Genomic DNA, 27007 nt, shown 5'->3' on the forward strand with positions numbered 1-27007 from the left:
GTCATGAGACTAGTAATCCAGAGCACAGGTTAATGCGTGAGGGTTCAAGACCAATTATTGAGTATGGTGTAATTTAAATTCAATGACAGTCTGGGAATTCTAATCTAGCTTCATAGCAATTGTTGCTGAGAGTGCTTTCCTATTTTAAAGCCTTTCCTGCAACAGTTAGCTTAGGAAAGCAGGCACTTTAAAGGTACACTTAAAAGAAATTACTGAACTAGTCACAAGTTATTTGATAGGCTGATCTTCCATGACAAATCTGCTCTCAAAGAATTCTGTTAAAATAAAGATTGTCATGGACAATGAAACTCATCTGTTGTGTCATAATTGCCATTGTCTGCAATCAAGGAGAAGGCTACAGATCCTCAGGTACAGTACAATTCGTTCCTGAACTCATTTGTGGTCTTCTTCATAAGCACAAAAGCTGATGTATGGATGAGGATATGCACTCAGGGTAGGATCAATGACTGATCATTCTAATTACACTGGAGTAATTCTAATAACAATTTTAATTAAAATGAGGTTTCAGTGATAGTAACTTTTTGCTGTTTATTATTTAATTCAGTGTAAATTTTTTTTAAACACAAACGGGCCATGCACCTACAGTGAATTTTACATGTGGACTTTATCGTGTGGGCAATCAGGTTAGGACATAGTGAAGTCAACCCCAGTCTGCATTGCCAGCTCTCTCTGAGGAGATTGCGAATTCAAGCTCCCTACACCTGCTCTTTTGGGAAGAGTCAGAATCCCCTTTGCTAGTTATGTAAGAGATTGGGGATTGACGAAAAGGGCAGTTTTACCGAAAGCGAGAAATCCATTCATTCGGGCCGAGTTTTCTTATTGGTGCAGCAAAGCTGGACATATCATGTGACCAGTCATTGGAGTGCAGGTCCAGGATATGGAAATGAGGTCATGTGATTACACCTCAGGATTGATCTCCATGAGAATTGGCAACTCCATCCACAAGTGTTATGATGCTGTTATCAAATGGGGTTATTATTCACCATAGATAACAAGGTGTAGAGCTGGATGAACACAGCAGGCCAAGCAGCTTCAGAGGAACAGGAAAGCTGATGTTTTGGGTCAGGACCCTTCTTCAGAAATCATTCACTATATTGTGAATGGGGAGTTCACTGATGTGTGTTTGGATGTTCCAGCCCAGATGTATGGGGAGAACCAAATTTGTGTAAGGAGGTGTGTCTGATGTTACCCTTCCTTCCAATTTGACTCTCCTTGTCCAGTTATTTGTTTTCTCTTATACTGTGGACAAGAAATTCAACATTGGGCAAGAAAACCATACACACATTCTCTGCAATTCCCCATCAGCCTGAGCTAACAAAGCTGTCTCTGCTCAATTAGTGCTGCCAGTCCTGGGAGCTCTGACATTAGACCTTTAGTGAGATGTGCTGGAAGTGTGCAGCAGATGGTGAAGATGAAATTTGCTGAGCTTCCTTCCTTGTTTTCTGGCTGTGAGTCATCCATATTTCACAGCCCTTAACAAAGTGCTGAGAACACAAGCCTTATAAGCCATCAGCTTGGACCTGAGGACTGATGTTATCGTCTGAGTGAATTGTGAGTCATTCAAAGTGGTTCCAGCTTTCTCCTTGTAAGTATCCAGTTCTGTATCAAGGAATCAGATTGTCTGTTGCTGTGGACCTAAGGTAGTGGAATTTCTTAATAAACGATGGGCTGCGGAGGCTGCTGAGTGAGTCTTCAACGTGGTTAGGGACCAAGATATCCCTGTCCCATGATCATGCTTTCATCAACACTTAAAGTCAGCAACAGCAAGTTCCAGACTAAGACAGTCCATCAGTTGCTTTGTAGGTAACTTGTGCAGCATCATCAGGGAATTGACTTCTCTCTGATCAGAATGTGCTATACGTTGTCTTCGCTGAGCAGGTTGTAGTGTTACTTACACCATTCAGAATGAGCCTGTTGATTAATTCATGCATTTTATTGGTTTGTTCTGTCCAGCACAATGGTGCTTGTTGATTGAAGCCAAGCACAAGGAAAGCGCAAGGGAGTGAAGTAAGTGGCCATTTCAGCCCCTCCATTTTTCACTGAAAAGAAAATAAAAACACACGGTCAGCAACAGCAAGTTGCATTTATGTAGCACCTTTCATATATTTATGTGGCCCAATGTTCCTTCACAGGAGCAATAATAAGCACAGTTTTGTGCTGAGCCACCTAAGAAGAGGCTGGATAAGATAACTGAAAGCCTACTGGTCAAAGAGATGCGTATGGAGAAGAGAACTAGGACCAAAGCAGCTGCAGGACAGCCTCCATTGGGCACAATGATACAAATGGGGATTGAGTAAAAGAGCAGAGTTGAAGCAGTGTAATACCATAATGCATAGGAGCAGGATTAGGCCTTTCAGTCTGTTCTGTTCTGCCATTTGATCACAGCTAATGTCTCAGAACATATGGATTGCAACCACGAAAAATAAGGATAATTGCTAAAAAAAGAACTCTCCCTGAGAAAGCAAATGTAAATGAGTCATTTACAAGTGCACACACTAAAAATGATTTAATGGTTGGAAACCTCCAGGCCTGTGTTATCAGCATACTGCTCCAGGGAGCAGGGATAGAATTGATGACTTTCAATTTTATACAATACAGGCCATTCAATCCATTGTGGCAGTGCTGTCTCTTTGAAAGACCAACCACTTAGTCCCATTCCCACTTTCAGAACCTTGAAAAATTCCTCCAGTTCAGTATATACTCAATTGCAGTTTTCGGAGATAATTTCAAATTGCCTGCCCTCTTGTGGTGAATACTTTTCTTGATTGCTGCACTTCTAATAAAACATTATTCTTATTTTAACAATCACTTTTTTATTTCTTAAATCCTAATCCTGCTCGCTTTCAGTTAATAATGTATCTTAGATAAAATGTCCTTTGATTGTAAACTAAAGGAATTGAATTAAGCACTAGACCCATAAATATTAGATCATTTGACAACGCAACGGAAATTGGCAGCTTTATTAAATGAAACAATTCATTTGAAAATCCTGTGAATGTATGTTTATATTTAAAATTGAAATCTGTGTACTTTGAACAGTCCTTGAAATGTGGTACACTAAAGCACCTGGTTTTATTAGTTGTGACTTAGTTTTGTTTACTAGGTTTCACCTTGATTTTAGGTTATTTGACAGTGAATAAGATAGATTGTTATTTGTGTTTTGGCAACAGTTTCATCCTCATCAAGGTAAAGGACAGTTAACACTGGGAAATAGAAAATTTACTGTCATGTGACAGTTTATTTCGCAGGAAGTGTCAACACAGTTGCAATGCAGGAAATGCAGCAACCAATCCCCATACAGCAAGCTCCCAAAAATAGCCGTTAATAAGCGACCAGATTATCTGTTTTAGTGATCATGGTTGAGGGATTAAATATTGACCAAGACACTGTGGAAATTTGATCATTTCTTCTTCAAGCTGATGCATGAGATTCCTTATATGAGAAAGCAAACAGTCTTATGATTATATTTATGTATGTTATGTAAAACACCAAGAACCATGAAAGAGCAAAACTTGCCCATTTTCATGTCTCATGGTCATTCTCATAATGCCTTTAAGAGACATGCTCACAATGTCATCATTAGATCATAGCATGTAATCTGAAGAAATAAAAACCTCTTCCAAAATCTTACTTGGAATCACTTGATACATAACGTGCGATAATGAGCAAATCACCAGTAAAGAAGATAGTTCAAGAGTTTTGGACTGTTCTCTGTTGAGAGAAGAAGGCTGAGAAGACATGGGATAAAGGGTTTCAAGGGCATGAGTAGTTAAAGAAAAGCTGTTCCTATTCATAAATGGAAAAAGATTGAGAGGGCATAGAGTTAGTGATGTGCAAACAAAGTAAATGTGATATGAGAAAGATCTTTCATCAGGGTACAAAAATGATCCCAAGGATGAAGGACATGTCACATGAGGAGCGGTTGAGGATTCTGGGTAGGTGCTGAAAGGAGTTTAGAAGGATGTAGGGGAATTTCATTGAAACTTGGAGAATATTGAGTAACCTAGATACAGTGGGCATGGAGAAGATGTTTCCACCAGTAGGAGAGACTAGGACCCAAGGGCACAGTTTCAGTGAAGAGATGGCCCTTTTAGAGCTGAGATGAAGAATAATTTCTTCAATCAGAATGTGGTGAATCTTTGGAACTCATTGCTACAAAGGCTGTGGCAGCCAAGTCATTAAAGACACAGGTTCTTGATTAGCAAGGGGATTAAGGGTTAACGGCGGAAGGCAGGACAATGGGATTGGGAAACATATCAACCATGATATGGTGGAGCAGAGCCAAAGAAGACTATGGCACAGGACCGGGCCGATCGACCCACCAAGCCTGCAACTCAATGGGCCAAATGGCCTAATTTTACTCCTGTGTATTATGGTCAAATAGAATAGTTAGGAACTGCTGAGAAATCTGGTAGAAGTCTGCTCAGTTGAGGCATCCAAGAAAGCATTGGATAATCAGGGTTTTTGCAAAGATTTGTAGCTCATGTTCTGGGTGAAGTTGTTGACTTGCTCACCAAGCTGGCTTGTTTTTGTTCAGACTTTTCATCACGACGCTACGTAACATCATCAGTGAGGCCTCCAATGAAGTGATGTTGTTCTACTCCGCTTGGAATTTATACTGTCCAGTCTGTCATGATGATTTGTGTCATTTCCAGTTTTGTTCCATATGAGTTTGTATACGGGGTCCAATTCTATATGTCAACAAACATATAGAATTGGATCGCATATACAAACTCATACATAACAAAACCGGAAATGACAAAATTCGTCATAACAGACCGGACAGTACAAATTCCAAGAGGAGTAAAACAACATTGCTTCATTGAAGGCCTCACTGATGATGATACCTAGCATGATGATGTAAAGTCTGAATGAAAGCAACCCAACTACTGCGAGCAAGTCACCAACCGCATTGGATGATTATTTGGATAGAAATGGTTTGCAGGGATATGGGGGCAGAAGTAGGACATAGGTACTACCTAATACAGCTGGCACAGACACAGTGGGGAAAGTGACCTGCCTCTGCACTTACAATTCTGTAATGCTGTTCTGCTGTAATCAAAGAGCCTAACATTAGCCCAGGCACTTTATTTACTGGAGAAGGGAGGTAGTTGCATTGGGGACAGTTCAGAAGAGATTCACTAGATTGATTCCCGAGATTAGGGGTTTATCTTACGAAGTGAGATTGAGCAGTTTAGGTTTATAGTCTTGAGTTTCAAAGAATGAGAGGAGAGCTAATTGAGATACTAAAGGGGATTGACAAAGAAGATATGGAGAGCATGTTTCCTCATGTGGGCCAGTGTAGTTTTCGGAAAAGGAGTGGCAGATTTAAAACAGAGGAGGAGAAATTACCTCTGTTTAAGGGTTGTGAAACTCTGAAATTCACTACCCCAGTGTGGTGGATGACAGGGCTTTAAATAAATTTAAGGAGGAGATAGACAAGTTTGAATTGGTAATGGATTGAAGGATCATGAAGAGCAGGAAGGAAACTAGAGATGGGGCTGAGATAGGGTGGGCCATGATTGTAATCAATGGCAGGGTAGACTCAAGGGACTGACTCACCTACTCCTACTGCTGTTCCTAGTTCTTATGTTCTTATGTGACTGAATGTAGTAATTTTGAATTTCAGCCTGCTGTCAAATGCAACTGTTGGATCTTTTAATACCATGTTATTTGTACCAGGTTTCTTGTGTTACAACAGAGAACATTAGCATTGCCACGAATATAGTAACCTGCTGGAGGCAAAGCCCACATCATCCCCTGTGTGATGTAACCGTGGTAACTCTGACCATTTATCTGGAGAGCAACCACTTGGTTCTGCTGCAATACATTTTCTGATTGGACAGTGTTAGATCTGCTGTAATTGAGGCTGGACAATGGAAGAGAAATTCAGGGTTTCCCTGGCTGATCAGAGTTCGGCAAATGCTATACATTCTAAAATGATTGTTGAATTCAAGATAAAACTGGAAACTGCTGGAAATATTCAGTAGATTGGGCAGGATGCGTGTGAAGAGAAACAGCACAAACCATCCACAGGTTTCAATGACAGGATCATTGACGTCATGATTAATTAACTATATTTCTCTCTCCATGGATGCAATCAGCCCATTGACTGTTTTGAGCATTCTTTGTTTTTGTCTCAGATTTCCAGTCTCCTGCTTTTGAGAATAGATTTAGATATAGCCACTGCTTACATTTGGGCCTGGGTGGTGTTTTGCCTCAGCTTTTCTGATCCCTTCATTGGGTGTTGGGGGGGCAGGTTTCAGAATTTTTAGGGTGTGTGGTCGTAGAACAGAAGTAAGAAACATCATCTTCCGCGATCAACCTCACCATGGTAACACAAGTCTCAGAGTGCAGAGCAGTCATTTTCACCTTACACCTGTACTAGGCAGTGAGAGTTGGACTGTGATCAGAGATAATGGGAACTGCAGATGCTGGAGAATCCAAGATAACGAAGTGTGAAGCTGAATGAACACAGCAGGCCAAGCAGCATCACAGGAGCACAAAAGCTGAAGTTTTGGGCCTAGACCCTTCATCAGAGAGGGGAATGGGGAGAGGATTCTCAAATAAATAGGGAGAGAGGGGGAGGCGGACCGAAGATGGATGGTGGAGAGGAGAGTATAGGTGGGTAGGTGGGGAGGGGATAGATCAGTCCGAGGAGGACGGACAGGTCAAGGAGGCAAGATGAGGTTAGTAGGTGGGAAATGGAGGTGCAGCTTGAGGTGGGAGGAGGGGGTAGGTGAGAGTAAGAACAGGTTAGGGAGGCGGGGACGAGCTGGGCTGGTTTTGGGATGCATTGGGGGAAGGAGAGATTTTGAAGCTTCTGAAGTCCACATTGATACCATTGGGCTGCAGTGTTCCCAAGCAGAATATGAGTTGCTGTTCCTGTAACCTTCAGGTGGCATCATTGTGCCACTGCAGGAGGCCCAGGATGGACATGTCATCTAAGGAATGGGAGGGGGTGTTAAAATGGTTCGCGACTGGGAGGTGCAGTTGTTTATTGCGAACTGAGCGGAGGTGTTCTGCAAAGCGGTCCCCAAGCCTCTGCTTGGTTTCCCCAATGGTTACAGTGGATACAGTATACCACATTGGCAGACGTGCAGGTGAACATCTGCTTAATGTGGAAAGTCATCTTGGGGCCTGGGAAGGGGGTAAGAGAGGAGGTGTGGGGGCAAGTGTAGCATTTCCTGTGGTTACAGGGGAAGGTGCCGGGTGTGGTGGGGCTGGAGGGAAGTGTGGAGCGAACAAGGGAGTCACAGAGAGACTGGTCTCTCTGGAAGGCAGACCAGGGTGGGGATGAAAAAATGTCTTGGGTGGTGGGGTCGGATTGTAGATGGCGGAAGTGTCAGAGGATGATGCGTTGTTTCCGGAGGTTGGTGGGGTGGTACGTGAGGACGAGGGGGATTCTCTTAGGGCCGGGAAATGGGAGAGACATGGTCGAGGGCGTTCTCGACCACTGCGGGGAAGAAGTTGCGGTCCTTGAAGAAAGCGTGACATCTGGGATGTGCGGGAGTGGAATGCCTCATCCTGGGAGAGGATGCGGTGGAGGCGAAGGAATTGGGAATAGGGGATGGAATTTTTGCCAGAGGGTGAGTGGGAGGAAGTGTATTCTAGGTAGCTGTGGAAGTCGGTGGGCTTGAAATGGACATCAGTTTCTAGCGCCCAAGAGGAGCTCGAACAGCTCATCCACTTCACCAACACCTTCACCCCAACCTCAAGTTCACCTGGGCCATCTCCAACACATCCCTCACCTTCCTGGACACCTCTGTCTCCATGTCAGGCAACCAGCTAGAAACTGATGTCCATTTCAAGCCCACCGACTCCCACATCTACCTAGAATACACCTCCTTCCACACACCCCCCCTGCAGAAATTCCATCCCCTGTTCCCAATTCCTTTGCCTCCGCCGCATCTGCTTCCAGGATGAGGCATCCCACTCCTGCACATCCCGGATGTCCATGTTCTTCAAAGATCGCAACCTCCCCCCTGCAGTGGTTGAGAACGCCCTCGACCGTGTCTCCCGCATTTCCCGCAACACATCCCTCACACCCCGTGCCCGCAATAACGGCCCTAAGAGAATCCTCCATGCCATCACATACCACCCCACCAACGTCCGGATACAACGCATCATCCTCCCGACACTTCCACCATGCACAATCCAACCCCACCACCCAAGACATTTTTCCATCCTCACCCTTGTCTGCCTTCCGGAGAGACCACTCTCTCCGTGACTCCCTTGTTCGCTCCACACTCCCCTCCAACCCCACCACACCCGGCACCTTCCTCTGCAACCGCAGGAAGTGCTACACTTGCCCCCACACCTCCTCTCTCACCCCCCATCACAGGCCCCAAGATGACTTCCCATATTAAGCAGAGGTTCACCTGCACATCTGCCAATGTGGTATACTGTGTCCACTGTACCCGGTGTGGCCTCCTCTACATTGGGGAAACCAAGCAGAGGCAGAACACCTCCGCTCAGTTCACAATAAACAACTGCACCTCCCAGTCACAAACCATTTTAACACACCCTCCCATTCCTTAGATGACATGTCCATCCTGCGCCTCCTGCAGTGGCACAATGATGCCACCAGAAGGTTGCAGGAGCAGCAACTCATATTCCGCTTGGGAACCCTGCAGCCCAATGGTATCAATGTGGACTTCAGAAGCTTCAAAATCTCCCCTTCCCCCAATGCATCCCAAAACCAGCCCAGCTCGTCCCCGCCTCCCTAACCTGTTCTTACTCTCACCTACCCCCTCCTCCCACCTCAAGCTGCACCTCCATTTCCCACCTACTAACCTCATCCTGCCTCCTTGACCTGTCCATCCTCCTCGGACTGACCTATCCCCTCCCCACCTCCCCACCTATACTCTCCTCTCCACCTATCTTCTTTTCTCTCCATCTTCGGTCCGCCTCCCCCTCTCTCCCTATTTATTCCAGAACCCTCTCCCCATCCCCCTCTCTGATGACGGGTCTAGGCCCGAAGCTTCTGTGTTCCAGAGATGCTGCTTGGCCTGCTGTGTTGATCCAGCTTTACACTTTGTTATCTGAGAGTTGGACTGTGGATCAGTAACACATAGGATCACTAGAGAAAGTGCTGCAGCACTGCCTCTGCCCTAGTCTCCAGATTCAATGGGAGATCTTCAAACCAACACTAGTGTTCCTCTTGAAGCCAACACCAGAAACATACAGGCAAAATCAACTATGCTGCACTGGGCACTCTATCTGGACACCCAAACGTTGTCTTGCCTTCCAGGCCCTGTTCTGTTAACTCTCAAAGAGCCAGGATATGACCAAGAAAATCGTTTAAGGACATACTGTGAAGCTTTATTTGAAGCACACCAGTGCTGGAGGAGCTTGCTACAAATAACTCAGAATTGTGACAATCTCTCCATTGAACTGTGTCATGCTTTGAGTCCAAATAAGTTAGTGCTGAGGTAGAGCAACAACACAGAAGGGAAGAAAAAAGTTTCCAGTTACTTCATGGATTCCCCATCCCATGTGCTGAAGGAACTTTGAGCTGAGAATCAGCCTCTTCAGTCACATGAAGACCCATTGACAGAAATACTCATCGCTGAGTAGATTTCTTCCCGAGCTGTTTGCCATGGTGGAGGATTGTTACTTGGGCCAGATGTTGAGGGTTGCCTTTGGAGGTACAGGTTGAACATGGGTTGATGTCTTCACGGGAAGAGGAAGGAAAGTTGTTCGTACTTTCTAGTCTTAAAGACAAATGTAGATTTGACCTTAGGACATGATCTTGGACTTACCTTCTGTAAAGCCACATTTAAAACCTTGGGATTGTCAATACTCCTAGATTCTCATAAAGTCTGAAAGAATTGAAATTAATCTCAGACACTGCTCCAAATGATTCAGGAGAAAATCTTCGAGTCATTAAAACAAAATTCTAGAATTCCTTGTGGTTTCCTTCAATCTCTTCTCTGTAAATATGAAGTTGTTGTAAACTCTCCTGCCTGTACCATTATTCAGCATCATATTCACCCATTGGCCCTGTGATTACTGTCCCACACCAGCTCCCTCTTTATGTCTTTCACTTCTTAAGACTCTTGAAAACTTCCTACTTTGACCAAAGCTTTGGCCAGCTGTCTGAATATTTATCCCCTTTTGTATTCATTGTCTGCTTTTTCATTATGAGAGACCCAAGAAGCACCATGAAGCTTGATATCAAGTTATAAAAGGCAGTGTATACATGTGTAGGATATACAAAATAAATACAGTTAACAATTGTGAATTGTCACAGCACATTTGGCCCATTATGTCTGCACCAGCTGTCTCAAAATGCAGCAACTGTACAATTTTTTGCCTACCCCGCCCCCCCACAACCTCCACCACAACCACCATTGCTGACCTGTAGCTAATTTAATTCACTCCACATGACATATAGAAACAGCTAAAGCAACTGGACTCTGCTAAAGGTATGGGCGTTGACCACATTCTGGCAATAATTCTGACAATTTATACTCCAGCAGTAGCTGTACCCCATCTGAGTTTCTGTACAATTACAACACCAGCATCTGAAAGGAGGGGAAGAAGTGACACTGACACCAGTTGAAAACCAGTATATGTTATTTGAGGAGCAATGATATTCGACATGACACCAGTACTTTTGGCCATTGAGCTGGCAACACTGGTTATGGGGCCAGTAATATTGGTCATTACATCAGTAGTACTGATTATAGGGCTAGTAACATTGGTTATGGCACCAGTAGTAGTGGTCATGGTGCTAGCAGTGCTGATTTTGGTGCCAATAGTATTTGTTATGTGACCAGTAATACCATTGCAGCACCTGTAACACTGGTCATGGGACCAGCAGCACTGGTCATAGTGCTTATAATTCAAGAAATAATACCAGTAGTACCGCCCATGGGCCAATTGATACTAGTTATGGTACAGTAATACAAGTTATGTGGCCAGTAATATTGCGCACAGCACCTATAGGGATTATGGTAATTGTGTTCCTGCAGTGCCAGATTATGGTACCGGTATACAGCTACTGCCCAAATAGATTTCCCAGTTTCTCAGGTCAAATAAAAGGAATATAATGGTGTGGATGTATGCTTCTGGTATTTGTGTCGCTGCTACAAATGAAGGTTCATCTCCTGCCAACATCAACTCTTCCACTCATTTAAGCTATTTCATTGAAAATCTAAATCATTAACAGTACACAGCAATATATCTACACAGCATTGTAGAAAATGACCCAAGCAGGTCCTATCCAAAAATATGGAACCAATCCACTCCAGCCAATTACCCCCTATCAGCCTACCATTAGTAGAATCAAATGGCTGGAAACCACTCTACAATAACCTGCTCACCAATGCTTGGTTTGGGTTCCATCAAGGCCACACGACTCCTGATCTCATTTTGTCCTTGGTTCAGACATAGGCAAAAAAGCTGAATACCAGAGGTGAGGTGAGAGTGATTGCCACTGCATCTGATTGACTGACTGTGGCATCAAGGAGCAGAGTTGAAATCAATGGAAACTGAAAACAAACAAGTGTTGGAGGTCACAGTGGAAGAGGCAGCACCATGGAGAGTGAGCAAGCTAATGTTTTGAGTCTAGATGACTCTTCATCAGAGCTGAAGTGAAGTGAGGAGGGGACAGTATTTGTGCAATAGTGAGGGGGGTTGGTGATGTTAGTTCTGTGAGAGAGGGGATGTTGATACTTCATATTAAGTGATCGGAATGTGAGAATGGTAGAACAGTGGTGTGTTTCATTGCCAGACTGGAAAGAACAAACAGTTCCTCTGGAGTAAGGGGAAGGGTGAGAGAGGACATGACAACAGAATATAACAAGTAAAGCTAAAAGTAAGGGAAGGAATAGGAGTTGATTCATATTTGAAGGTGATGAACTCAATATTAAGTATAGAAGTTTGAAAAGTTCCTAGTCTGAAGATGAGATGTTGTTCCTCCTGTTTGCATTGTGATTCACTGGAACACTGCAGCATGCCAAGGACAGATGAGTGGGCATTCAAGCAGGATGCTGTGTTAAAATGACCAACTGGGGCCATGCTTATGTACAGAGCAGAGGTGTTCTGCAAAGCAGTCACCCAGTCTGCATTTGGTTTCTCCAATGTACAGTAGGACACATTGGGTGCAACAAATACAATACACAAGATTGGAGAAGACTCAGCTGAAATGCTGCTTCATCTGAAAAGACCATTTAGGCCCTTGGATGGTGAGAAGGGAGGAGGACAGGGAACAGGTGTCCCATCTTCTGCGGTTACATGGGAAGGTGCCGTGGAAAGATGGATTCTGTTAGAGGTCAATGAATGGACTAGAGTTGTTTGATTTATTGTCACATGTACTGAAATGCAGTGAAAAGCTTTGTTTATGAGCAGTACAGACAGATCATAATAAGCAGGGTGTACGGATCAAAAAGACTTAGATGGAAGCATACAGGTAACATTGCACAGTGCGTGTGCTAGGTGAGATCGATGTTAGCAAGATCAGTGTTATTAGAGGTTAGAAAGTCCATTCATCAGCCTAATATTGGTGGGAAAAAGCTGTTCCTGAAGCTGCTTCTGGGTGTGTTCAGGCTTCTGTATCTTTTGCTTGGTGGAAGAGGTTGCAGGAGGTCATTACCAGGGTGTGATGTGTCTTTGATGATGTTGGCAGCTTTTCTGCAGTAGTGAGCTGTGAAAATGGAGTCCATGGATCAAAGGTTGGCTTCCGTGATGGTCAGGGCTGTGCACACAATGTTCTGTTGTTTATTAGTCTTAGGCAGAACAGATGCCTAGGCCATTATGCACCTGGACAGTATGCTTTCAATGGTACATCTGTAGAAGTTAGTGAGGGTCTTGATGGACATGTCAAATTTCCTGAGTTGCCTGAGGAAGAAGAGGTGTTGTTGTGCCTTTTTGACTGTTTCATCTATGTGGGAAGTCCAGGACAAGTTGCTGGTTATCATCATCTCCCACTGTCCACACTCTCAACCTCAGTTCCATTGATGTAGATGGGAGTGTGTTCTCCTCCATTCTTTCTGAATTCAATGATCAGTTCTTTAGTTTTGCCAGCTTGAGAAGTAGTTTTCATAGCACCACATCACCACAGAGTTTTGAGATCAGCCTGGAGGGGATAATGGTGTTCATGGTGAAGCTAGAGTCAATGAGCAGGAGTCTGGCATGGAGGGATAAGTGTAGGGCTGGAGATATGGCATACACTGTGGACGTTTTACATTGGAAGGCAAATTGAACAGAATCGAACTGGCAAGCTGGGAGACTAGAATTGATGTGGGCCATGTCCTATAGGGAATGATCCCTGTGAAATGCAGATGGGGGAGTGAGGGAAAGATGTTTGGTGGTAGCTTTCTGCTGGAGTTGTTTGAAATGGTGGAGAATGATCCTTTGAGGGCGGAGGCTGGTGTGAAAAGTGAGAACAAGGGCGACCTAGTCATGTTGTTGTGAGCCATGCTGATGGGAAGGGCGGAAACACAGGTGACAGGTCAGCTGTGTTTGAGGGCCTACTGTCCTGTCAATCACAGTGGACAGGAAACCGCTGTTATGGAAGAAGGAAGCCATGTCAGCAGCACTGTTTCAGAAGGTGGCATTGTCTGAACAGATGTGATGTCAGCGAAAGAACTGGGAGAATGGATGGAATCCTTGGAGTATGTAGGGTATGAAGAGCTGTAGTGAAGTTAGGTATGGGTGTCAGTATCTTTGTAATGGATGGACGTGGTCAGTTTATTCCCCGAAGTGGAGACAGAGGGGTTAAGGAAAGGAACGGAAGTGTCAGAAATGGATGATGTGGAAGTTATAGAGGGGTGGAAGTTGGAGGCAAAATAAACAAATTTTCCAAGGTCCTGGCAGTAGCATCAAGCAGCACTAAAACAGTTCTCAATGTACTGAGAAAAGAGTTGTGGGAGAGATCCACTATAAAACTGGAACAAGGATTATTCCTTTATACCCCATAAAGAGGCAGGCATAACTGGGACCCATGCGGGTGCCCAAAGCCGCTCCTTTGACTTGGCAGAAGTGAGAAATTGTTCACATTCAGCCAGGCAGAAGAGAGTGGTGATGGGTGGTGATTCTTCAGGACTCTGGTCAAGGAAGAAGCCAAGAACTCTCAGACCATCCTAGTGATAAAGAGGTATAGAGTGATTAGACATCCATGGTGAACAGGAGGCAGTTAGGGCCAGGGAACTGGAAATTGTCAATGTGGTGGAGGGCATCAGAGGAATCGTGGATGTAGGTGGGCAGGGCCTGGTCAAGTGGAAAAAGGATGGAGTCAAGGAAGGAGGAAATTAGTTCATTGGTGCAGGAACAGGCTGATACCATGGCCCTATCAGGACAGTCTGGTTTGTGGATTTTGGGAAGGAGATACCAGCAGGCTGTCTGGGTTTGGCTGAGTTTGGTTAGAGGCAGTGGGGGGGGAAGATCTCCAGAGGTAATGAGGTTGGTGATAGACCTAGTCAGTGGGAATCAGGGGGATACTCTCCACTAGCTGGAGTCATACGTGGCACATCGGAAGATGGTTGTTGTTGGAAGTCAGTCATCTCAGCTCCAGGACATCTCAGCAGGAGCTCTTCAAGGTAGTGTCCTAGGCTCAGCAATTTTCACTTCATCAATGACTGCCCCTACGTTAGTGGAGATGTTCGCCAATAGTTGTCTAATGCTCAGCACCGTTCATAGCTCTTCAGATACTGAAGCAGCAATACCTGGACAAATCAGGCTTAGGCTGACAAGTGGCATGTACCATTGCCTGACACTTTGTGGTGTTAATGACTATCTCCAACAGCACAGAATCTAACCATTGCCCAGCGAAGTTCAATGACATTGTCCTTGTTAAAACTTCCAATATCAAACTGAACAGGACTAGCCAAATAAATACTGTCGCTTCAAGAGCATGGCTGGGAATTCTGTGGCGAGTAACTCTTATCTGATCTCAGGAAAGCCTGTCCAACATTTAGAAGGCACAAATCAGAATGAAAATTCTCCTCTTGCTTGGATGAGTGCAGCTCCAACAATACTCAAGAAGTTCAACATGCAGAACCTTCTAAACCCACAATCTTTACTATCTAGAAGGGCAAGGCAACAGACAGATGAGAACGCCAATAACTGCATGTTCCCCGTCACATCACATACCATCGCAAATTGGAAATATAATGAATGCTGTTCCTTCTTGAATTCTCTCCGTAACAGTGAGTTCATATCTCTATGCCTCAGGAACTGCAGTGGTTCAAGAAGGCAGCCCCAAAGACCTTTCACAGGCTAATTACAGATGTGTAACAAGAGCTGATCTAGCCACGATGCCCTATCCTGTGAAAGACCATGAGAATTCAGGACAGGCGTGGGTTTTAAGAAGCATTTTAAAGGAGTATAGAGAGGTGGAGAGGTTTTACAGAAGGAATTCCAGAGTTTAGCACTTGGGCAACCAAAGATGTTGACAACAGTTTCAGAGTGATTAAGATTGACATGATGCAAGAGGCTTGAATTGAAGAAACACACATCTGGAATGGGATAAATTTGCATTGATGTTAGTTCATGAAATGCTACTTACAATTTATCTGGTTTAATTTGGTGAAGATTTAAATGAGGTGTTTGAAATCACAAGGGGTCTAAGCAGAAAAGCATGATAGAAACTGTCGCTGAAAGGATTCAGACCAAAAAATACTGATTGAAGGTGAATGGCTAAAGATCCAATGGGATCAGAAGTAAAAATCTTTTTCATTAAAGAATGGTTTGGCTTGGATTCAAAGTGCACTGCCTAAGAGTGTGGTGAAGGCAGCATCTGTCAGCAATCGAATAGGAAGTGGATAAACTCAGGAAGAGAAACATTCCATCAAGCTGCAGACTAAAGGTGAAGGAGTATAGTAGATGACTTGTTCTTGCCGATAGGCAGCATGGACACGATGGGCCGAATGGTGTCCTTGCAGTCATGTAACCATGCTTTGATTATATGCTTGCATGTTTTCCATTGTCTATACATTCAAAACACCAGGCACATCATCCAAACAAAGCCCACAATTTTTAAAAACTGAAAGAACTGCAGATGCTGTAAATCAGGAATAAAAACAAAGTTGCTGGAAAAGCCCAGCAGGCCTGGCAGCATCTGTGAAGGAAAGAACGGAGTTAACATTTCAGGTCTGGTGAGTCTTCCTCAGAACCCTTCTGAGGACAGGTCACTGGACCCAAAACGTTAACATTGTTTTTGTTCCCACAATTTTTCTTCAACACAGCAAGTTTGACTATATTATTCATATTTTCAGCAGCTCATGCTGTTTTACCATGCCCTCCGGGACACCTTGGTCCACTCCTCCTTCAATCTCAATGCCACCCTCTCCCCGCAGCCCCATCACACCCCACCCCACCCTCCACCCACAGCCCCAGGGCATCTCCTCCTGCAACCACAGAACATGTGACAGCTACCAGTTTGCTTCCTCCCTCCTCAGTGTCCAAGGGCAAAAATATACCTTACAGGTGATGCAATTCAAGCTAGCCTACTGCATTTGCCGCTCACAATATAGTATCCTGTATACTAGAGAAACAAAGCACAGGCTGGATGACCACTTCACAGTGTACCTATGTTCTGTTCACATAAACAACTCTGAGTTTCCAATTGCTTGCTACTTCAACACATCATCTTGTTCCCTAGCCAGCACCTTTGTCTCAGGCTTGCTGCAGTGCTCCAGTGAAGCTCAGTGTAAGCTGGAAGAGCAGCACCTCATTTCCCGAGAACTTGAGAGTTTGAGAACTCTACAGCCTTTTGGATTCAATATCAAGTTCAACAATTTTAGGGCTTGAGGCAGCTTCTCCCATGTCCTTACCCTGGTCCCCACAGACCAGGCCTTGCGACCTCCCAGTCGCAAACCATTTCCACTCCCCCTCCCATTCTTTAGATGACATGTCCATCATGGGCCTCCTGCAGTGCTACAATGATGCCACCCGAAGGTTGCAGGAACAGCAACTCATATTCCGCTTGGGAACCCTGCAGCCCAATGGTATCAATGTGGACTTCACCAGCTTCAAAATCTCCCCTTCCCCACCGCATCCCAAAACCAGCCCAGTTCGTCCCCTCCCCCCACTGCACCACACAACCAGCCCAGCTCGTCCCCTCCACCCACTGCATCCCAAAACCAGTCCAAACTGTCTCTGCCTCCCTAACCTGTTCTTCCTCTCACCCATCCCTTCCTCCCACCCCAAGCCGCACCTCCATCTCCTACCTACCAACCTCATCCCACCTCCTTGACCTGTCCGTCTTCCCTGGACTGACCTATCCCCTCCCTACCTCCCCACCTACACTCTCCTCTCCACCTATCTTCTTTTCTCTCCATCTTCGGTCCACCTCCCCCTCTCTCCCTATTTATTCCAGAACCCTCACTCCATCCCCCTCTCTGATGAAGGGTCTAGGCCCGAAACGTCAGCTTTTGTGCTCCTGAGATGCTGCTGGGCCTGCTGTGTTCTTCCAGCCTCACATTTCATTATCTTGTTAGTAGATGGCTTGCTTTTACACACTGCCCATTGTTATCCACAAATAGCTCCCATTAGTAATTACTCATTCTCCTAGGCCGACCATTATCCACTCCTTTGTCTATCCAACTGTCCTTCAATCACTTTAGGCTTTATTTCTACCTGACGTTTATTCCTTACCTTCCCTACCAGCAATCCACCCTGCCTTCTGCATAAAATCCAACTTTTTCTCAGCTACCATCATTTCTGAAGAACAGTCACTGAACCTGAAATGTTAACTGCCATTTCTCTCCACAGGTTTTCACCAGATCTGCTGACTTTTTCCAGCAATTTCTGATTTTGTTTCTGATTTCCATCGTCCACAGTTCTTAGTTTTGTCATGTTATTTGACGTTTGCTGCAGCATTCGATGGCACCTACTGATTATAACTTAGATTGTGCACTTTTTGTAGATACAATGGAAAGTGCAGTGTGTAGAAAGGTACTCCCACGGCAAGCAGAGTGGGTTAAAGTGAATTAAAGACATCCTCACTGCTTCCGTGCACCTAAACAATATCTGCTTGGACTGAACCACTTCTCAAAAGCTAAATCACATGAAGCTGTTCTTCCTTTAACTGTAAAAGATTGCATTGATTGAGTGAGTAGGAAACTTGTTTTTATTCTCCCTGCACCTTTCCACCTTGAGAGAGCAAGTTTTGCAGTTCAAATTTGTAATGCTGTGGGAAAATGGGTCCTATGCCCTAGTGAAGACATATTGACTTTTTCTTCAACACTGGAACTTAGTTAGATTTTATCTCAATTTGTTTCCACTTGGTGTAAACATGGTAGAAAAGAATTCAGAGCATGCATGAAGGAGAGACCATTGCTTGTTGAGCATGTTGCTCTTCTGCCCAGTGTAGCAAGAATGCCAAGAAGGAGGGGGTATCGTGGCTCACTGTAATGTGATATTGGGTTTCCCTTTATAAAGGATGGGCAAGGTGGGGGAGGAATAATTAGCTTGACCCCTGAACCAAGGACCAAATTGCTGGAGTGATTATTAACACGGTTGATCTGACATATCAGCCTGGTTTGGCAAGGGGATTGGTCCCCGATTGGGTTCCCAACTGCACGTGACTATTCCAGGAGCCCTTCTCATGTGAGCCCTTGTTCCTCCCTACATGCTCTTCATTGGTTATTCATCATGTCTGCCTTCACAATGTCTGCATTCCAAGGCTAATGAGCATGTCAACAAGCTCAACGCCCAGCTGAACAACTGTGAGAAAAAACACCAGATCAATCCTGTCAGTGTCAAGAAATCACACACAATTTGTTTTGACACTTTCCATTTTGATTTTGGTTTCCTTCACAATAATGCTCTGGAAACTCATCTTTACTACTTGAACTCCACAAGAGGGTTGACAACACAATGTCCAAATGGTGTTCTTAGTTCCCAGAAACAGTTTCAATTCAGGTCTGGTCAATTGAATCAAGTCACATGTAATCATGGTGTGGTATAGTGGTAATATCACGGTCCTGGTAAGCCTGAGGTCAAGGCTTATGCTCTATAGACACAGGTTTAAATCCCACCACAACAGCTGCTGGGTTTAAATTAAATTCATTAATCTGAGATTGAAAGCTAGTTTAGGTGATGATAATCCATATTAACTGTTGTACAAAAACACATCTGCTTCACTAATATCCTTTGGGGAAGGAAGTCTGTTGTCCTTATATGATCTGGCCTGTATGTAACTCCTGTTTGTGACTATGTGATTGACACTAATAGTCTTAAGAGCTTTTAGGGATGTGTATCAAATGCTGACCTCATCAGTGATTCCTAAATTCTATGAAAGAATAAAACACTTCTCTTGTTCTGAAAGTTAGTGTTCATCTTTTATTGATGACAACAGCAGAGTTGCAATATTTCATTTGAGGTAAGAACTCTTTACACTGCTGCTTCCTCCATACAGGGTACTGTTACACAACAGGTACGACAGTTTATAAAATAGCACAATGTAGTGATAGTTGCCAAGACACCTCATAGGACCATTATTAAATAAACTTTACCGCCAAACCACATCGGCCTGAAGATCAAAAACTGAGTCAAAGGCTATAGATGCCAGAGCATTTAAACAAGGAAATGGATCAAATGGGTAGGGAAGGGAATTCCAGAAGTTTGGGCCCAGGCAGCTAAAGGCACTGTTAATATGGGAAGAGGAAACAGGTAAAATTAGCAATCCGCAAGAGTTTGGTATGGGAAGAATGTCCACTTCGTAGGAGACTATGGTTTCAGAGAAAATTACAAAGTTAGGAAGGAACCAGCAATTGAGAGATTTGAAAAAAAAATAACATTCAGGTGTTGCTTAACTTGGAGTCTGTGTTGGGCAGTGAACATAGAGATGCTGATATGAGCAAAGACTCAGGCAGCAGAGTTTGGACTATCTCAGGTTTTTGCAGAGTACAACATGGGAGCCTGCCCAGAATAAATTAAGCCCACTGGTAACAATGGCTTGAATGAGGCTTTCAGTAACTGATGGGCTGAGATAAGCCTGTAGTTACGGCCTGTTACAGCAGTCAAAATAAGCAATACTAGTGCTGGCATCGATATGCAATCTGCAGTGCATCAGAGCATCAGGTACAACATCCATGTTTGGAACAGATGTTACAAGCACAAAGGTCTGGGAGAGGGATAGAGCTGATCATTAATGAATGGAATTTATGGAAAGATCCAGCTTTTAATTAAAGAAACTTACTGCTCATCTAGGACCACATCAGGTAAGCAGCCAGATAATTTAGCAACTGTTTGGAGGAGTTCAGAGGATAAAGGGTTAAGTCTGTGCATGGTAGAATGCTGATGAGTGTGTAGATCATTGCAGGAAGTGATGTAATGTCACATGATTGTGCTCTTACAACTGTGTACCAATCTAGTGTCACACTAAGATGTTTCCTAATGTAACTTAGTGTTTTCTTTCCTTCAGAAAGCTCTGGAAATATTATATTAGGGAAACAAGACCAAGATATGATAGAAATAGGTGTAGCCAGCTTTCCCATGCAAAACAATATATTTTCAGCTGATGTTGCTGAGGGGGTGCTTGTAAGTGCAAGATGGTAGTCAGGAAAGAATATTCTGGGGATACTAGTGGTAACAACAAGAGAGCAGGTAGAGAGACTATTGTTTATGATACCCTGGCTCTGATGAGATAGACAACTCTGCTGATCTCCATTCTTTTCAGTCCCACCCAACTGGGTAACCGTAATGAGATGTTAGAGAAGGATGATGACAAGAAGTGCAGACAGTTCCTGAAGGACATGGTGAAGTGCAATATCAATATAAGTTTGTGCTTGAAAGTCAGGCTGGTTGTGGTTTTCTGTGTGGTGGGGACATTGTAGCTCCAATGCAATTTATTTTCTATGTCTGAACCCTCTTAGTTAACAATAACCAATGTGAAATACTTGGTGTTTCCTCAGTTTTTTTAATGCATGAACTCTATAGCATTAGAAAGAAGCCATTGGTACTGCTGCAACCTTCAATAGATGCCCAAACTTCAAAAGTGTAGAAAATGATTGGCAAGTCTCAGGACATAAACAGACGCAAGCAGATAGGGCTTAGTGCTCAGAGATGTGGAGGGATGCATCTTGCAAGGTGGAATTAACATTAATTAAATGGCTCAATTTTTAAGAGGCAATGGTGATAGCGAAGTCTGATCTGTACAGATGCAGAACTTCGTGGTAGTAGGGCCAGTGGATTTTACAGATTTCAGGCAAGTATAGAGGCAGGGAGAAAATGGAAAGGAATACCTGTGGCAGGGTAGAAGACAGGAGTAGTTGAACATTGCTAGACATGCTGGTATGAAGCAAAAGGATATGGTGATGTGACAAATTAGAAAATGTATTCTAGTGTCCCAGAGGAGATTCTATTTAACAGCAGCAGGTTCATGTCAAGTAACTGCTGTCTGGAAAAACTGAACATTACAATTCCTTTGTCTTGATAGTGCTGTATCCATGTACAATGCTACTTCCATGGACTTAAACTTACATAGTTATCCCTCACGGATTCTGGCTACTATGCGATCTCTGAAACAGAATTAGTACAATGCAGGAGGTGGCCATTTGGCCCATCATGCCTGCTTCAGCTGTATTACTTAATCTGGCTATCCTTATCTAATGCCAATCTTCTGCCTTTTTCCCCATGTCTCTGCAATCCATTATTTATCCATTGAATTTCCTCTTGAATGCCTCAGTTGAACTCGCCTCCACCTCATTTCCAGGCAGTGCACTTCATATTCAAACAACTCATTGTGTGAAAAGGTTTTTATTTTGCCTCACACTTGCTTCTTTTGCACATCACTTTAAACCCAAGCCTTCTCATTCTTTTTTTTATCTTTTACAAGTGGAAACAGCTTCACCATGTTCACTGCCCGGGCCACTCATGATTTTGAATATCCCTATCAAACGTACTCTGTTGCCTTCTCACCAAGGAGAACAGTTCCAATTACCTCGCTCTTTTGTCATCACTGATATTTTTCATTACACAAATCATCCTTCCATCCGTTCATTCCATCTATAATTCCTGCTGCCTCAGGAACACAACCAACATAATTGAAGAACTCTTTCATCAGTCAGAAGGTATAAAAGTTTGATTACGTGTACAAACAGATTCAAGAGCAGCTTCTTCCCCACTGTTATCAGACTTTTAAATGGACCTCACAAGTGTTAATTCTGATGTCTCTCTTTCTCTCTGTACATTCTCTATGGCTGTAGCACTGTATTCTGCACTCTGTTTTGATGCACTTTATATTGTACAATGTGCCTGTACATCATACAGAACTTTTCACTGTATTTTGGTACATGTGACAGCAACAAATCAAACACAAGCTCATAACTGGACCCATTCTTGTAAATCTCTTCTGCGCTCTTTCCAATGCATTTTCACCTTTCCTACACACTGGTGGCTTCTCCAGCTAGCTAGACCATTCCTGTTCTGAGTATACTGCATGTCTATCTTCACCTGCTACCTCAGAAAAAGAGAGACTATTTCCCAAGCTGAGTATTAAGAGTTAAGTGGAGTAGACTGTTGATATATCTGCATAACATCTTCAAACTGTTTTGTCTGCAGTGCAATTGCTCGCATTGCCTAAAACAACAGACTTCCATGAAACAGGAAGAAGTGCAGTACCCATGCAAACTATCAGCCAAACTTACCTCCTGAACCTCTTGCACTTACTGATCCATGGACAATATAATTTGAAATAATTAAATGGCATTCATTGATGATATAAATTGCAGTGATTAATTTTGTTTCAGGTCAAAGACTTAATTATTACATACACATTTTACCATTGACCTGCAAATTTGTGATGTTGATTTCCATTTTTAATGGTGTATTTATTCATGCACGTTGTTTATGTTCTTTGTGAAGATTGGAACACTTCAGTCTCCAAAGGGTGAGCTTTGAAGAAAATGATAAATTGCTTCTTGGTTATCAGTATTGCCTTGATTAATTTTGTAATTTATTCTCTTAATAATGTTTCAATAGTTACAGTGTAATTACACCCACTTTCATTATCAAATTAGTACCCACTCAGAATGGAATAAAGTAGAAACCAGTGGCTGCTCTTGCAGATGATAAAATAGTAATTGGCTTTTTCTCGATTTAGATTGTCAAATTTTATCCTTGACTTCTGCTTTTAAACAATCAAATGTGATGAATATTTATAAAGCAGTCACTAAATGCAGAACAAAGATTCATCCTGCACAGGATACTTCCCTTCATTGAAGCTATTCACAGCTCTGTTTACCCGCCCTCATGAAAGGCTTGTCAAGGCAATTGTGCCACAGCCTGTGAAATGTATTTGATGAAACATAAGTGACTTCAACATGCACAGAATTACACAACATTAGCTATAAGCATAAGTGTTGACTGTCATCCTAGTGAGATTAGGGGCCCTTGAAGAACAAGAAATAGATGTGAATGTCTGGGAACCCAGCTCCAACATTGGAAATTTTCAGCTGACTTGAAAAAGAAGTAACAAATACCTCACATTAATGCTCCTCCTCTAATTTATCCTTGAGCTCCTTATTTAGCACCGGATTGGGGAAGCCATAATGCAGTACTAATATCATTGAACTAGTAATCCAATAATGCTGTGTTTGAATCCCACAGTTGTGGAATTTATCTTTTATTAATGAATCTGGAATTGAGAACTGGTCTCAGTACTGATGATTATGATTGAGTGTTATAAATACCTATCTGTTTCGTTAATGTCGCTTAAGGAGGAAAATCTATTGTCCCAACTTGGCCTGACCTCTGTGTGACTGCTGACCCACAGCAACATGGCTGATACTTAACTGCTGACCCACAGCAACATGGCTGATACTTAACTGCTGTCTAAATTGGCCTAGCAAGCCACTTAGTTCAAGGATAATTTGGAATGGCCAACAAATATTGGCCTTGCTGGTGAATAATGAAGAAAAGCTGGGTTAATGTTTTATCCACAAGGGTAGCTGTGTTGACTGACTCTGGTTGATATCAGGGAGCATTGGGAGGTAGAGAGAGAGAGCAAGAGAGGGGTTTTCAGCATTATGTACCTGAGGAATGATCTTAGCATGTTCCTACTGGTGTGGAAAGGAAAGTTTTAATTTAATGGGACACTGGCACCCAGAACTGTGACAGAGGTGAGCTATAAAATATTTTCTGATGAACCTGTTTAGAAATGTCACTAAACACCTCAGGACTACCACTGTGATCCCAGGAGAAACTTACAACTCAACCTCTGCGGCTGCGACATACTGGTGCAACTCAACCTGTATACATCCCATTAGAGGATCAGTACATTCATTTCCAAGTGTTCATTGTGTTTTGTTCTCAGTTTATTTCCTTTTGGGAGAGGATGTATCTGGATTGGATTGTGACTGAGGAGAACTGTAACGATTCTTGAAGGGGAACAATTTACAGGATTATGATGAATCAATCAGCAAGGGATGCTTTTTCTTGAGAAAGTCAGCACAGAGGGCTGAATGATCTCCTCTTGTGCTATTATCATGAGGTGATTGTCCAGATCCTAGACATGTGCAGTTGACACAGCAATGGGAAATCTATTCTCCAGTATATGCACCACGCAGGGAGAGTTAGGTTTTATAGAGTACTGTGCTGCGACATTTTAATGAAAATGAACAACTCACCCCTTAGCCCTCGATCCAGATACTATTAAAGTTTAAAGGAAAATAAACAGGAAATGCATTTCTGAAATTGTGAACTATAGGAACAAGTGGAATTGGTCAAGCTCTGAATGATTCCAAGTTGTTTGTGGAATTGATGTTTTAATTACTTCACAGATTGCTTCATTAAATTTGATATATGTTGATCCCTTTACAGAAATTGAACAGTTCCAGAACAACAGCTCAAAAAAAGAAGAGGAGAAGCAATACCTTGATGTTATCAGCAACAAAAACATTAAATTAGCTGAAAGAGTGTTGATTCCGGTCAAACAATATCCAAAGGTATAAGAAGCTTACTTGATTTGTTTATATGTCCAACAAACTGACAGTAATATAATCAGATAATGTGTGCGTAGTTGCTTTCTTGGAGTTACATTGCATTACATGAGAAATGAAACAGGTTATTTCAGCCCAACTAGTCCATCCTGGTGTTTACACTCTAGTTGAGCCTCCTGCCACCCAAACCTCATTAACTCTATCTTCCTCACCTTCCCATTCCTTACTCCCATTTGGAGGGGTAAGCCTGGTCGGTCCATAAGGGAGAAAGGAATGGAAAGATATGCTGGTGCGGTAGATAAAATAGGGTAGGAGGGAGTTCATGTGAAGTTGGGGCTAGTGTGCTAACTCTGTACTATCACTGTGATTCAATTCCTTTCTGTCCCATTTGCTATCTTGTGCTTTTTTTCTTGTATTTATGCCATCTGCTTCAACGATTTTTGTGCTAACATGTTCTATATTCTCAGTACTGTGAATAATGATATTTCTCCGGCACTTATTACATTTATTAGTGACTTACATTTATATTTATAGTTTTGGGTACCTTTACAAATGAAAAGATCTTCTCCATATTGAACTCATCAACCTTTTCATAACCATAAAAATTGTCACGATTAATGAATAAGTATAAGTAGTCTGATGCCAGAGGTGTTCTCAGCTGAGAAAGCAAATCAAAAGGCCTAGGTCTCTAATGGGAGCCAAAAATGAGATTGCCTTTGTTGTCCTTGCCAAGGAACAGTGTATTAGATAGGTAGGTAAAACAAAAAGACGTAGGCCACAGTGACATGTTGAGCCCAAACCTCTCAAGCAAGTTCTGAAACAAATAAAAAGGTCATAGAGTCATACAACATAGAAACTGATCCTTTTGTTCAACCAGTCCATGTCAAATATAATCCCAAACTGAACTAGTCCCACCTGCCTGCTCCTGGCCCATACCCCTCCAAAGCTTTCCTACTTGCTGTTTTAACATCATCGTTCTCCAGTACCTTGTGAAATACCTTGTGGTACGGTGGCTCAGTGGTCAGCATTGCTGCCTCACAGCACCAGAGACCCTGGTTCAAGTCCAGCCTCGGGCGACTGTCTGTGTGGAGTTTGCACATGCTCCCCGTGTCTGTGTGGATTTCCTCCGGGTGCTCCAGTTTCCTCTCTCAGTCCAAAGATGTGCAGTCAATGTGGATTGGCCATATTAAAATTGCCCATAGTGTTCAGGGATGGGTAGATTAAGTGGGTTATAGGAAATGGGTCTTGGTGGGATGCTCTGAGTGTCGGTGTGGACTTGTTGGACCAAAGGGCCTGTTTCCACACTGTAGAGATTCTATATTTGAACAATTTACAGACCAATTGTCTGCTTGCATTTCTTTCTTTCCACTTCTGGTTTAGTTGGCAACATATTGTGGCCAGTCAATCCCACTCCAGTGTTTTCTCTCTGTTTTATTTGACTGAATGCATACATGTACAATCCATTAACACTCTTCTCAATGAACTACAATTGTTCCTTTTCCCAACAATCTCCATAATGATCCAATTCTGGCCTCTTGGCCATCCCTTATTGCTGTTGCTTTAGCATTGATGGCTAGGTCTTCAATTGCTTAGGCACTCATTTCTGGAAATTCCTTTTCCATTCCTTTCTCTCTCTTCTTTGCTGCCTCTCTTCCTCTCTTTCTCTCTCCCCCTCACCCAATGCAAACATCTTCGATTCTTCCTGCCTCTCTTAAGAACTTGATTTATGACCAATATATCCTATGTGGTTCCATGTCAAAGCTTGGGATGGTTTACTTTGTTAGAAGTCTCTATTTGAATTCAGGTTGTAAAATTCATGGATTCATTAAATTAGCCAAAGTGAGAAAACTATTAAGGCCAGTCTTCTTTGCCTGAAGGTTTTGCTTCGTTTGAAGTCTATCCCAAGGTTTTTTCTTGTTGCTAGGTGCACTGAGCAAGAGGTTTAGAAACACCTCAATTAATTTTTAATGCATATTTCTCAGCAGTCTTAGCCTGTATTCTGTCATCTGAGAGAACGTACCATGAGCATATGGAACACTGACTGGTTCTCCCTTAGAGGTTGTCACTCCCTCATACTTGTCCAGTCACTGAGC

General features: G+C 43.1%; 1 protein-coding gene across 4 annotated transcripts in view; it reads left to right on the forward strand.

The window, feature by feature from the left end:
- LOC125452515 (KH domain-containing, RNA-binding, signal transduction-associated protein 2-like) overlaps window positions 1-27007 on the forward strand; it is a 507520-nt gene that overhangs the window by 112829 nt on the left and 367684 nt on the right. For all 4 annotated transcript variants that reach the window (XR_007247568.2, XR_007247564.2, XM_059645528.1 and 1 more), the window contains exon 2: window positions 24796-24920. Coding sequence is in view for 2 of the 4 variants with exons in the window: in XM_059645528.1 (XP_059501511.1) it covers window positions 24796-24920 (125 nt within the window). In the remaining 2 variants the exon portion in view is untranslated. The remainder of the gene's footprint in view (window positions 1-24795; window positions 24921-27007) is intronic.

This window comes from Stegostoma tigrinum, chromosome 4 (genome assembly GCF_030684315.1).
Source record: "Stegostoma tigrinum isolate sSteTig4 chromosome 4, sSteTig4.hap1, whole genome shotgun sequence".
Classification (NCBI taxonomy): Eukaryota; Metazoa; Chordata; class Chondrichthyes; order Orectolobiformes; family Stegostomatidae; genus Stegostoma; species Stegostoma tigrinum.